The sequence below is a fragment of the Mobula hypostoma genome, chromosome 2 (assembly GCF_963921235.1).
Source record: "Mobula hypostoma chromosome 2, sMobHyp1.1, whole genome shotgun sequence".
NCBI lineage: Eukaryota > Metazoa > Chordata > Chondrichthyes > Myliobatiformes > Myliobatidae > Mobula > Mobula hypostoma.
The window spans coordinates 198612117-198627351 of record NC_086098.1 but is presented as its reverse complement, the minus strand read 5'-3'; the positions used below and the strand labels follow the sequence as shown (position 1 = coordinate 198627351).

The 15235-nt window shown below is 36.0% G+C and overlaps 1 protein-coding gene across 1 annotated transcript in view; it reads left to right on the top strand.

The window, feature by feature from the left end:
* The window catches only part of LOC134342794 (zinc finger protein 512B-like), a 128662-nt gene extending 114180 nt beyond the window's left edge, over window positions 1-14482 (top strand). The window contains exons 14-16 of the mRNA XM_063041375.1: window positions 312-374; window positions 3143-3241; window positions 4273-14482. Of these exons, the coding sequence (XP_062897445.1) occupies window positions 312-374; window positions 3143-3241; window positions 4273-4563 (453 nt within the window). The 3' untranslated portion in view covers window positions 4564-14482. The remainder of the gene's footprint in view (window positions 1-311; window positions 375-3142; window positions 3242-4272) is intronic.
* The last annotated feature ends 753 nt before the right edge of the window (window positions 14483-15235 follow it).

Sequence of the window (15235 nt, the reverse complement as noted above, 5' to 3'; positions counted from 1 at the left end):
ACCTGTCTCTGGCTAAATAAATTCCTCCTCATCTCTGCTCTGAATGGACCTCCCTCCATTCTGAGCTGTGTCCTCTCGTCTTAGACCACACCCCTCCCCCACCATAGTAAACATCTTCTCCACATCCAGTCTATCAAGGCCTTTCAACATTCAATCCGTTTCAATGAGATCTAACTACTGTTAGAACAGACAACGGCAAAAGTATCCCCTACTCTGATCCTGATTTTACCTTCTCACTTACTGTTTTCTCCTCAACTCATTGCAGTTGCAGTAAATTAAAAGGCAACTCACTTGCATATTCTTTGTTTCAGCATTGTGAAGCAATTTACTCAAGTTTTTCTGGACTAAAAGCTCATCTAGCAACGTGCACTAAGGTCAGTTGAACATAAACTTATTTGACTGATATGCAATCCAGTTGTTTGAACATGTTCATTTGGGCTCCATTGCATATTATAATCAAGTAGTTGATTCTAATGTATGCAAAGTAAGAAACCTACACAAAGCACTAAAGTGGAGCTTAATTATAAACCTAGCACACATGAAACCAGGTGGTTCTGGAGAAGTAAGAACGAGAATTGCAGGTATGTGCAACATTCTCTATCACTTAAATTGGAGGAAAATAAATATGTTCATTGGAGCTTGAAAGATGTCATTGAAAATAATCATTCTATTTCTGGAACTTCCATTAGTTCTATCTTCTGCAAAAAAAAACCTGAAAAGCATCAACATATCTCTTCAGAAAATCAAACTGAATTTTACATGCCCAATTTCTCTTTCCATAGATTTTGGATCCCAGTATAACCATTCAGAATGCCCTTTGCAGATGAATATTGATGATATTTTGTGAGACCTGGCTGCATTTCGTCCTATAGACTAATAAGCGTTTGTTTTCAGATATCAGCTGGATAATCTAATGTTTACAGATTTTAACTTATTGATGTACTATTGAATGGGTTGCAGTTTTTGAATTAAGTGGGTAATCTTTCAAGAGATGGGAGACAGAACAATTGTTAAAAAGAATGTAAGTAATCTTTTAATCAAGACACAGTTGCACAAATCTGGAAATAAAACAGAAAATGCTGAAGTTAGCTTCTGTGGAGACAAAAACAGTGTTAATATTTTAGATTGATAATATTTAAAATTTTCATTTTTGATTTGCATCTTTACCCATTTTCCCTATTTTTCACATGGTGGACTCCGACCAGCTTCTCCAGGTAGACATCCTTAGATGTCTCTGTATGGTCCACCGGTGCCACTCTTCTAAACAACCAGTAGGTGGCGTGTATGTCCAAATTAGTAAAATTTTTATCAATTCTGTTTGCTTATAGATAATGAGCATTTACTTCCATTTTGTAAACCAGTTATTTTTAGCTGAAGCACAATTAAGTATCACCACAATAGTCCCAAGTTAGCAGGTGTTGTTTACTTTATGGCAACTGACGTTCATATGTCCCTCCCATGGAATATCTGCACCATTGTGTTGTGCAATACCTTTCCATTGACTGAAATATATACACACCACATGTATATTTGTTCTGAAATTTTAAACTTCCTGCGGTTCTTAGCCTTGCATGGAGTAACTCTATCAATGCTTGTGAGGATATTTGTGTAGACCTTACTCTCGGGGGAGAAATAGAATTGGGAGTAGACAATAAATATCATTTGGCGCTGATACAAGGGTAAATGCACCATTAGAATCAATTTTGCTTGCATTTTCCTCTGGCATTCTTTTGTTCTGATGTTGTAACTTGCACAAAAAAACTAAATGGGATGTATGAAAATAACCACTGTACTTTTGTCAAGCATAGTTCCAATATTCAAATGTCAATGGGCCTTTCTGTGATGTAAGGTGTGCAGCAAAGCAACAAATGTACAGGCAGTATTAGTTTATTAATAGTTTGATTTTTGTATTGGTAGCTATCTTTTAGCCACACTGTCCACCACTACAGAAGTTTAAATGGCACATTTGACCCAAGAACTCTGTTTCAATAACAGCCTTGTGGCCAACTATTTTAGTTCCTATCCCCATTCTCATTCCAACGTGTCAGTCCATGGCCGCCTCTTTTGCCGCGACAAGGCCACTCTCAGGATGGAGGAGCAACATCTCATATTTGTCCAGGTAACCTCCAATCTCATGGCATGAGCATCGATTTCTCCTTCTGGTAATTTTCCCTCTCCCCTCCCCTGTTTTATTCCTCCCTCTAGACTTTTACCGCTTCTCCTCACCTGCCTATCACCGTTCCCTGGTGCTCCTCCTTCTTCCCTTTCTCCCATGGGCCACACTCCTCTCATATTCCTTCTTCTCTAGCCCTTTACCGTTCCCATCCACTTGACTTCACCTATCACCTTCTAGCTGTCTACTTCCCCTTACCCCACCTTTTTTATTCTGGCGTCTTCCCCTTTCCTTTCCAGTCCTGAAAAAGGGTCTCGGCCCGAAATGTCAACTGTTTATTCATTTCCATAGATGCTGCCTGACCTGCTGAGTTCCTCCAGCATTTTGTGTGTGTTATTCTGCATCAGTATTTTTCTCCTTAGGAACCTTAGTTTAATACTACTCTTTTGCTTTTATTTCACACTTCCTAATCTCCCACTCAATGTTTGTTTTCAAAGGATGCATAGATTCCATTTCAACAGAGTTCTTTTAAAATTCCACATTCATATTATATTCTGCATTCCGGACATTTCTAAGATGAGGCCTCTACCACTAGTCACATGAAGACATCAATAATAGTTTACAATTCAATTTTCCCTAAAACCTATTACATATTTCTGAAGTCAGCATTTGTGGCTTCATATTGAAATTTATCTCATTTGGTACTATTTCTATGAATTCTTGCGTCTCTGTGAAATATTTAAGGATTTTTACTGCATAAGTAGTATTCATATGAACATTGTTGTTATGATTTTTGAAATAACTGCAAATTCCCATAATAGTTTGAAACTATAGTACAGTACAGGTAATTTTCTCATCATGCTAGTAATAATGACCTTTTCCAATAAAAACCTTATTGGAAACTTGAATGCTAAAATCTCAGCTACAATGCAAAGTTATCTGCCTTTTAAATGCAGACCTGAGGTGAAGTCTTGTGACATTTCTTTATTTTTCAAGTTCTGAGATTTAATAAATGTTTTTATATGACAGGGTGAGCATCTAGTAGGGAAGTACAGATGCTTGATTTGTCAGAAGGAATTTAGCTCAGAAAGTGGAGTTAAATACCATATCAACAACTCTCATTCCGAGGTAAGCTGTAAGCTAACATGATTTCATTATGAGAATTAGCAAGAATAGCTTCTTTGAGTAATTGTCTCTTTTCAATGTTATTCTTTTCAACACATTTAAATCCCTATCACAGGAAAATGGGTTAAGTGCCACATTTAGAACTGAAAATGAAAACTAATGGAAATTTGCTGTCAAACCACAACATAGTTTATGTTTTCTTAGTGCACTATCAATCCACCCACTATGCATGAGATAAAAAGTTAAAGTATGCCACATTTTAGTTCAAATTAACCAGTGGAACCTAATTTGGCTTGATACACATTTTCTGAGAATTTGAAAATACTTTAAAAGCTGCTTCAGACTAATTCATGCACAGTACTCAAAGATAAATATCAAAGCTATGACAAGCTGTATTTTATAATCCAATACAAGTAAAACAGACAGCATATCAGTGAATATGTCATTATTGTAGGCTAGTGATTACACCATATTCTTTTTATAGTTAAGTGGTTTGCAAAGAGAATATTACTTCAATATTTCTTACGAATTCAAATATTTGAACTGGGTAGTTATACTTTGCTTAACTTTTCGTTTGCAGGAAAATGTCTTGTGTTAAACTAGATTAAAATAGTTTAGTTTATTTGGAATTACACCTTGAAGCATTACCACATGTGACCCCTTTAGTGCTGAGATATTAATGAAAATTGTGCATTTATGGAGGGCTGCTAAGTGAAAGGCAAACCCTGCCCTTCAACAGGAGAAAAAAATTGTGAGAGAGCTGTTTTAGACATGTTTTGGCAAAGTCAGACTAGTGTTGGTAAATACATGAAATTATCTGCTCATTGCATGACTTGGGATATTGGAAAACAAAGGAGAAATAAAGCTTTCAAAAATTTGCATTGAAAAAGAAGATAAATGTAACAAACATGTATACCCCTACACAAATATTTCATGTTTTATCCTGAAAATAGTTGGAGTGACAATTATGCTATGCAGTTTTCCCAAACTTCAAAACTCAATCAACATTTAAAGATTAAAATATCCTTTGACAGAACTGGTTTAGAGCCTCAGCAGAAATATCACAAAAAAGCAGAAGAGAACTGAAGGTTACAAATTCAGAGAGGAAGCAAAACACCACTGGGAAGAAGAGAGGAAGAAAGCCCAAGGAAAAAACTTCAGTGCTTTCAAGAAAGAACAAAGAGATTGCAGGAACAAAGACTACAGACCAAATAACCACCCAATGTTCTCCAGGTTTGAAGAGCAATAACAAAGTGAAAAGGAAGAATATCCTGCCAAGCAGCAAAAAAGGAACCATGAACAAGATGCAAGGAGTTGCAAAATGAATGTCAGTGTAAATGTTCAGCTTTTCTGCTCTGGGGAAACATTCGGCGGTCTCCAAGTATCATAAATGAAGAATAATAAAATTAATATAAGATAGCACTACCTACCAGTAGCTGTTAAGTTTGACATATTACGTACCTGCATTTGGGTCCAGAGAATAAATCAGTGTCTTGCAGATAAAAGCCACTCCTTGCATCTGGGTTAAAACTGAATGGAAACAGGATATGATTGTTCAGCACAAAAGATTATATGGCTATTTAATACTGCTTTGTTACTATATACTGCTCTATGACTTAATAGATTATGATTTTTTTTATAAAATAGACTATTATGGGGTAAAAGGTGTTAAATAAAAAGATTTGTTACGCTTTTTAACTACATTAAAATGTTGGTTTATAGGTAGTTTTGGATTGCACATTGATCAAATTGGTTATTTATTTATATTGGTCAAATTCTTTTATTATTTAATAAACAAATTTAATAATTAAACTGCAATCCAGGTCTATTAGTTTATATTTATAATTATTTATCAATATAAACTAATGTTTTTATATATAACTATAGAACCTACGCTGTGTATATATTTCCAAATTAACTATTATAAATGATATAATATACATATATATAATAAAATGAGGGCTGAAGGTGGAAGGGGTGATTTTATACGCAGGTGCCTGAGTTTCATACCAATAATTGTGGGTAGCTTCCTTGATGGCAACATGAACTAGTAAAATTACTCCTTGAATATAGTGAATGTGGGCTCTCCTTATTTCTTCAGTGCATTGAAATAATTGCAGAATGCCTTGGTTCATAATTGTAATATTTTCCAATGATTTACTGCCCATTTTCAGGATCTGGTAATTCAGGAATGATATGTGAGTATTTCCAAGAATTTGCCATTTGGTGGCTCCTCAGCATTTGGACAGGCACAATTGTATGTTGGGTTAATAATAAAAATACATACATTAACCTTGATGCATTGTAAAACAGGCAGGTTAACAATTCAATGCCGGAGATGGAATCTTCTTTTCAGCTATTCAGCAACACACACGCTATCTGCATTAATTTTCATCCCGCCACCTTCATCCCCCTGCATGCAGTCAGAAGTATTGTGGAGTGGCCAAAAGAAACATCTAAATGAGACTGAAGCAGGAACATCTACCATAGTCGAAGCGCAGGAATGTGGACAGCCGCAAACCAGAAAAAAACAAGTTTGTAATTTCTTTGGATTAAATTTTCATAATGCTGCTTAGTTCAGTGTCTCTTTAAGCAAGAATAAGGCACAAGAAGTAGGATCTCTCTATTTGAGAGCATCGTGGGAGAACCTTCACCAAACTTATTACAGCAGTTCAAGAAGCCAGCTCATCATTGCCCTCTTGAAGTCAACTAGAGATGGGCAATAAATGCTTGGTACCTTCATTTATTATGAGGAACCTTGATATCTAGCATCATGAACAATGGAGGTATGTGTTAACGTTGTGAAGCTGAAATAAATTCAAATATACAGTATGAATGCATCTGTATAAATCAGAAGTTTTAAACAGCTGAGCCACATGGAAAGATTGAGCTCAGGCAAACAGTCTTTTGATGACCAAGTAACTATGTACTATTTGTGTTTATGTTTCTAATTCAGTGGTTTGTCCTGTTTGAACTATGTATGCCTGGAGTTCTGCTAACATTGCTGTCTCATTGTTGGATTGTTTCCAAATCATTAAACTAGGATACGATAGTATTAACGATAGCATTAGTAATTTGTGATGCAGGCAAAAGAATTAGATCATCAATTAAAATATCATGGCCTGGAATTTCCTCTGCATTTGCACCTGAATGCAGAAATAATTATGGGATATTTAAGAAAGCAGAGAGTCAGATGGAAATGAATTTCCTGCATATCCATGTATGCTGATTATTTCACATTTAACTTATCACATCCCTTGATTGACCAAAGTTCCAATTACGTAAACCACTACACTTCAATTTCTCAAATATGTGCTTCCTTAAAATTGCATTTTCTTGTGTTAATGGTGAAGAGGGGCCTGCTTGGCAGACAATGAGAATCCAAATGTAGTAATCAAAATTTCAGATTTATCAGGCAACAAAGTAATTTTCTATGTTTCAGATTATTTAAGTATCTTTTAAAAAAAATCATCCTCACTGAGAACTGCTTCATGTTGAAATACTTCTACAATTGTGACTTCTTATACATAGTCAATGGATGGTTAAGTAAGTATATTGTTAAATTTTAAAACTCAGAAAGACTTGCCAATGTGGGTTTGCTGTTTCCTCAGATTGCAAATGTATATGCTGATCTATTGACATTCATACTCATAAGTTCAAGTACATTGTAATAGGATTGTAAAAATACTTGATATAACTCAACATCAGCAAAGGATACAATTTAACTTCAGCTTCCGAAGGAGGAAACTGCCGACTCTTAAATTGCCCCAGGGTTCATGGTTGTCATTCAACAGCTCATAAATGAACAGCTTGCACATTTCTGAGGGAGATGTTATATGTGTCATTACCATTACCAGTTAGCAGCTGAGAAAGACATTGATTTGGAACATGGTAAAGAACTGCACACATTGGAATAGGGAAAAGACAGTTATTCAGTGTGTGTAAATATAAGTTACTGCTTAAAGATTTAAGCAATTACATGTATTTCAAAACAATGCTAGATTGTAACTAACTTTGTAAAACAGTAGTTAAACTACACGAAAAAATATTTTGGATTTCCAAAACACTTGCTGCCCCTTGCAGTCTAACTGGAGTAAATTTTAACAGCCAGCTGAAGATTCTATAGGTCTATAATGATGTGTTAATTGGGGGACAGCACCAGCGTTGGAATGATTGTTTTGGAGACTGTGTTCAAATTGGTCAGCAGCCAGTTGGTGTGAAGGTGTGACAAGAGGAGAGACGCTGAATATTACCGTCAACTGGAGATGGGGGAAGGTGTAGCATTGTAAATTATTTGATAATTTGGAGAGACAGGGGAGGGCCCACCAATTTGGATGGTGACAGTGATGAGATAGGAGGGTGAAAATTGAACCAGCTGTTTTTTGAAGGTCGGATGGAAATCAGACTGACAGTTTGGATGGTGATAAGTTTGAGTTCTGAGAGATGGAAGAGCTGACCTGAGATTTGAATGGTTGCAAGGTCAGGGAGTAGCTGATGCTGGGGATAGGGTGAAATCGGAATCTGTGAAGTATGGGCTTGGGATCCAGCAGTACAGTGAGGCTGAGTGGAACAAAAGAATAAGGTAAGTAAATCACTTACCTGACAGGTTGCTCAGGAAGTAACCCAACAGGTTATACCAGGATAATAGTCCACATTGCCTATAATACTCCAAAACAAGCACTGCCCAGGGAATGAAATCATCATGGTATCCTAGATAAGAAAACCACATCGGGGTGCAAGGATGACAGAAACCTGGTAGTTCCCATTCAGATTTCTGGAGTAGCATGAAATGACTCTAAATTAAACATCATAATGCTTCACTCTGAAGAAAATTTATGATGTTTAACTGCATAACACTGAAAAAGACAGTGAAATGCAATTGAGTTTTGAGGTCAATGTTTTTGTATTAAATGTTATTTTTGGATGTCTTTATGTTTGTGAAACTCTCATATTTTCATGATTCAGTAATTGTACATGCTATCATGGAATTAGGAAATGTGCTTTATGTAAAGTAATCGACGGCAGAATCACCAAGTAAACGTTACAGCACTTTTAACAATGTTCAATTAAGAACAATGTCCATGTTGGAACCAGCCAGTGAAAGAAATGAATTTAGAACAGCATTGTGCTTTTATTTAAGGTGTGAAGTTGGAATACGAATGTAAATATTAAGTTTGAGGTCATGCACATTCATATCCAAGTGGCACATAGCAAATGCACTTTAAGGTAATTTTCTGATTAGATTGATCATTCAATAGGTATAGCACTGCTGCCAAATATAAGTTTCCGTCTATGTCTACTCAAGTCTTTCAAGATACTGAATAAAAAGCCAAGCATTATATTAAATTTTTTGTTTGTTAAAAATACTGTATTATCTTGCCTAACTGTGGCCTATGAGATTTTAGTGCAAAAAAATTGAAATCTCACCTACAGGTTTCAACTGGTGCACTTTCCATTCATTAAAGAAAGACTAAATTAGGGACGGGGCACTAATGCAGTATGTATTGGTATTCAATAAGTGAAGAGTTCCCAATAATGAACTCTTCAAAACAGCAGTGCTAAGCAACAACATGGGTTTGAAAGAGATTTATTTTGGCTCTTACAAAGTGTAAGTGAAAACCCAAAGACCAGCTACATTATGGGAGCAAAGTCAGTAGCTTCTGAAGGCTGATGTTGTTCAAAAAATGATCTGATAATTGACAAAGACGCTCACAGGTTACCTCTCTACAAAACTGCCTGTGCTCAGGGTTTACAAATATTACAGAACTTAAGTGTGAGGCATTGCTTAACAGTTAAGTAGAATCTCTCTTTTATGAAATATAATTACAGAACCAGATCATTTCCATATGTCACGTGAACTCGAGTAAAAGATATTCCTTTGTTGTATTTGATTTTCCAATTTTGTGAGCATGGTATTTCAAACCCAAGCTAAGAGCAAGCACAACATGTTCAATGCTCAAATATTAAGCAGTGATTATTCCGATTCCTCATTTGAGTTGAAAATAAAAACAAGAAACATAAATATGTTTAAAAATGTTTTAAATTGTTGTTTGAAAGAGAAGAAACAATCGTTAAATGCTTCAAGAATGCATAAATTTGAAAAACAAATCTAAATTTTCCCTTAATTTGAATTAAATATACCAGCCCCTCACATTGGTAATGGATGTGCCATTCCCAACTACCAGTAATAAGTTTCTCAAGTATCTGTCAGGGTGTTGGTGAGTGTATGGATCAAAAGTAAGTTTATATTTCTGAGGGTATGCCACTGACTTATTTTACTTGTTCTCTATGTGATCTCCTCAGGCTATAATTCATGATTTTGTAATGGAATATTATCTACTTTCAATGACAGGTTGATGACTGGGCTCTGAAAAGTACCTGAGAAAGTTCGCAGTAACGACTTTGACATTTTTTATCTCTTGCATTAAAAATTATAAATAATAATGCATTTTCAGATTATATAATGTAAATACTTCCAACTCCCACTAAGTATTACTTTTCGTTTTGTTGAATGAAATTTGTTTTCTTTTCCATCCTCTTTTGGTTTACTACTGCTTCTTATCTTTTTATGTGATATATTCACTTTTTCACTCTATCTTTATTCTCTCATTTCAACAATCTCTCAATTGTCTGTCAATGTTTATCGAGAGAGAAGTAGCAACACTAGGTCTTGGATAAATTAAAACCAGTGTATCAGTACTTTAAGTGGCCGTCATTGGTAGTTCTTGCTTCTGGGCCTGAAGTGAAAGGAAGGTAAAATACCCTGTTTGATCTGGGAGAGCAATTAGTTTTCTATAAGAGTGCAATTCATTGGTGAGTATATGTACATACAAAGATAGCACAATGCTCAAATTTCATAGGATTTTTGAGGTTTGAGGCCCTCCCTTGGTCATGGTCGACCATGAAAGTTGCATCCTCTCTACGCTTTTGGTGCATTGCCACCAGTAAGCAAGCCAAGGAAGTGCGATACGGAGAGCAAGCTGTTGCCCGTGCAGCAGGCTCCCCTTCTCCATACAGCTGATGAATCCAAAGGAACAGCTGACACCGATACAGTTTGGCACCGGTGGTATCGCAAGAGTTGCCAGTCAGCGTTGATATTTTGAGGACGGTCTTTCTAAATGAGCAGCTCTCCTGCAAACCCATCAAGATAAGCAAGCTGAGTATTTTATCAAAATAATTCTACACCAGCAGAATGCACAGAAAAATACAGCAGTCAAATATTGTTGCTCACTGCTCAGTGCGAGAAATAAAGGGCTAACTCTTGCTGTGCTTTCCCGGGAAACTGTTTTCCCTGCACTTTAGCTCTGTACATTTCCAAGACAACTTCTTTCTGAAATAATGCAGCCAAGTTGTGATTGCAGGCCTGTTGTCAACATTCTCTAATCAAATAAGCAACACCATTTAAAACAGAATCTTCTTGCTCCCTTAGTTGATAGACTCTCAGCTCCTTCACTGCAACCAAACCACGTACTGTAGTTCTTTTTTTGTCCTTTATCCCTTAGCAAGCAACAAAGAAGAAACAAACCCATAAGAGATAGAGGCAGAATTTGGCCATTCAGCCTTCAACCAAGTTCTCCTGCCTTCTTTCTGTAACCTTTGTCTCACTTTCTAATCAAGAATGTATCAACCTCCACTTTAAATATATCCAATGACTTGGCCTCCATGGCTGAATGTGGCAAAGAATTCCACAGATTCACCAACCTCTGGCTAAAGAAGTTCATCCTCATCTCTGATCTAATGGTACATCTATCTATTATGAGGCTGTGCCCTCTGGTCCTGGACACCCAATATGGGAGACATCCTCTCCACTATATCGAGATCTTTCAATATTCAATAGGTTTCAATGAGATCCCCTTCATTCTTCTAGACAGCCACGAATACATACCCAAAGCCATCAAATATTGAACAAACATGCATCAGATCAAATCAGCAAGGATCGTGCTTGGCAGCCCTCAAATCTTTCCAGTCTTCCGGCACCAACATAGCATGTCCATAATTTATTAACCCTAAATGTACATCTTTGAAATGGGGAGGAAACTGGAATACCCCGAGGGTAGAACATACAAACTCCTTACAGACAGTGGCAGGAGTTGAATCCTGATCCTCTATCTGGCATTGTAATGGCATTATGCGAACTGCTACATTACAGTGTAGTGTAAGATAATGTAAGCATATAGCTTTCATATCATTACTATAGATGTGTCGTGGTCATATGCCTCTCCACCCTATTTTCAGATAACAATATGATGATGGCTCCTTTCAGAGATGGAGATCAGGAACCATTTATCAGGACTCCTATAAAACCATAAGAACTTTAGTCAGAAAAACTTGTATTATGTTAATACATGATATGGCAAGTTTCTATACATAAGCAAATAATAACATTTATTTATTATTTTAATATGTTCCAGAAGTGGCCAGAAAGATGATGATTTGTCTTGGATTCCTCCGGAGATCCCTAGCATTACAGATGCTGATAATAACCCAGCTCTCAGCCAACTTGATTGACACCAAGTGATATCAAGACATGGTTGAAAGCACTAGAAACTGCAAAGGCTGTTAGACTAGAACACATTTCAGCTGTAGAATGATCTATACGCAAGAACAAGCTGAGTCCTCCATTTAGCTGTTGGAATACAATGTCAACACAGGTGTAAACCAGACAGCAATGTTCTGATCACAAAAAAAAGGACAAATCCAATCTGGCAAATTAGCACCTAATCCTTCTATGCTCAATGATCTATGGCATGTAGGGAAGGTTTCAGCAACCGTACCATTAAGTAGTACTTACTCAGGAATAACTTGCTCACCCCCGATGCATTGTTTAGGACTCACCAGGACCTTGCTCTAAACGTGAGAATTCCAGAGTTTATGTGAGTTACTTCCCTTGATATCAAGACAGCATTTGACCAAGTTTGGCAGCAAGGTGCCTGGGTAAACTAAAGTCTATGAGCATTAGGAGAAGACACTCCTGTGGTTGGAGTCACACCTCCCAAAAACTAAGATGGTTGTGGTTGTTGGAAATGAGCTACCCCAGTCCTAGGACATAAGTTCAGAAGCTCTTAGGGCAAGCAATGTCATAGGACTAACATCTCAACAGCTTTGTCAATGATCTTCCTTCAATCATAAATTCCAGAAGTTAGGAATGTTCTCTGCTGATGCACAATGTTCATTTCCATTAGCAAGCCTTTGGAAAATGAAGTCACCCAAACCACCAAGATGAAACGCATACGATTAGAAAACAAAGGAAGTTGTTTGGCAAAATGAAGACAATCTTCAGGTCTGCACTGATAGGCGGTAATGATTCAGTTTTGCCTGCTCATTCTGCGTTCCACTATCCTATTGATAATCTGTATGTCTGTCACTTGTCCACACAACATTATGCCACTAGATCTACCAATCCATCCACAGATACTCCTTTTTTTTATGAGACAGGTTGGAGCCCATCATTTAAAACCCTATAAATACTATTGAATATACTACTGCTAAAACCCATTAACAAAATTCAAAAATAAATTTGTTTTATTACCTTGGAAAAGATCGGAAGGCTTTGATGACATGCCATGATGGCACCCACTTCCATCTCCAAGCATTATTGCTCTTCCTTTCTAGTTGTGATGTACTGCTGTGAAACACAAATACCAAATGAAGGAGCAAAGTATGTCACTGGTAATGGAAGGAGATATGTGGTATTGGTATTTGTTTATTATTGTCACATGTACCAAGGTACAATGAAAAGTTTATCCTGCATACTGTCTATTCAGATCAAATTATTGCACAGTGCAATGATCAGGATAAGGAAAAACATTAACAATGCAGAATAAAGTGCAAAAGCTGAATAAAAAAAGTACAGAGCAGATAATTGGTGTGTCCTTGGGCCTAGTGGTATGTGCTTTTAAGCTTTTTGTATCTTCTGCCCAATGGGAGCAAGCAGAAGAAAGAATGCTTGGGGTGGGTAGTGTCTTTTCTTAAGCTGGCTGCTTTACTGAGGCAGTGAGAATGTTACTGTCTCACTAAATTGTTTAAAACTCAGTAATAGACCCTTTGTTTTTGATAATAGCTTTCTTTTCCCACAGGTGAGTGCCTTTTGTGTATTGTATTCAACAATCAAGTAATTTTGGTGTTCATGTTTAAAGTGATAGGCGGGTAAAACAGCTGCAGGTTAGATGTGATTGTTCTACATCTTGCTTGGTATGGAGCCATCAAACATTCCTAGGGTAGTTGTGTTATATTTAAGGTAAAGGATTTCTAATATTGCTGCAATTATCTTAAAACTTAAGAGTTTCTAAAACATCAGATATGATTACCATTGAAATCAATTCCAATGGTACTGTCCTTGAGCTTGTCTGAATGTGCTTATCCAGTTACTGCTGAACAGCTGTAAATTTTATATTGAGAACTTGTATGTTCTAATTAAAATTCCTTGGTTCACAAATCACTTAACTGTGTGATTTCTGAATTATTTACCTGTATCACATGATTATTTCCAAATGTGAAAGAAATTCTGGGATTTCTCTTCCCTATAATTTAGTTTGTAGTACTGCTGAATGTAATATAATTATGTATATGTATAACTCTGTCATTGAATGAAATTTTATAAAACCTGGGAAACATTTTTTTGCATTTAAATCTATAAGATCCAGAGCCATAGTGCAAATTACATCTATAATTGCTATTATAAGATCCTAATATATAGGGACAACGGAGCTTCACAACGAGAAGACAGATCAAAATCATAAAGTATGAGGGAAGTCGATTTGGAGTTTAAGGAATTTTTGTTGTTAAATGAAATAATGGTTCATCATTAGTGACAGAAAATGTCAAAAAAGTATTGACAGTACGAGGTTGGACCAGTTCAACTGATTAAAATTATTAAGTGTCTATGTTAGCACTAGTAGACAGTATTTCATTTGAGTGAGCTCTGTGTTCCCATTGTTCACTTGGCATAGTCTGCATTGCTTTTTATCTACAATTTTGTATCTTATTAGTAATGTATGTTTATTTGTATGCAACAAGTATACACAAATGATTTTACTTCACTAAAATTTATACTGATGTTATTGTGTCTTGTATGTTTTAAAGCATAGCTAGAAAAATGAAATAATTGTATTAGTGCTAGTTAACAGAGTACCATACAAATTGTGACCAACAGACTGTTCATTTTCTTTTAAATATTCAAGTCACTTCAAGACTATTGAAAATCATGATTTTTTTGTCACATTACCAGCTTATGAAATTCCATCTCCTTAATAAAGTGTTGTTAAATAATGCAAGTGTTCCTTTGATTTCATATTGAACATTCATTTAAAATGTCTGCTTTGATTGCCATGCTCTGAGCTGTAATAATTGACTCACTTAACCATGATCCTGTCTGCCTGAGAAAAGAACACAAGTCTTAACTTAGGTTTTCAAACATTTGTTTCTAAAGCATGTCAGAGACATTTCATTTGACAACTCCCATTCTCATAAACATTAAATAAAAATAAAATTCAATTTAAATACCAGCAACTATTGCAAACTGTTGAACATAGAACAATTAGTCTATAAAGTAAAATTTTGTAAGTATACAAACACCAACTTGTGCGCCATACTTGTTAAGATGACTTGATTTTGCACCATTTCACATATCCAAAACCCCCTTCAAGTGGTTTCTTTCTGTTATTGTGTCGATTAGAAAAGAAAATCACATTTCATATAGATATTTTATAGAGGAGCAAACAAAGTCTGTACCTGTTGTTTGGGAGTTCTTTCTGAGCTAACAAGCAGGATTGTACAAAAGGCTCAACTAGAAAATTAATTCCCATCACCATCAACATCAATTAAGTTCTCTTTTAGGCTCTTGGAAATCCTATGTTTTATTTGCCCTCTTCTTAATCATAACTGAACATGTATTTCAACACTTTTCACAGCTTTTGTATTCAATGCTTACATTCCAGGATACTCAGCTGGAAGCAATACGACTGAGAATATAATTACATTGCCTAGTTGATGGAATTA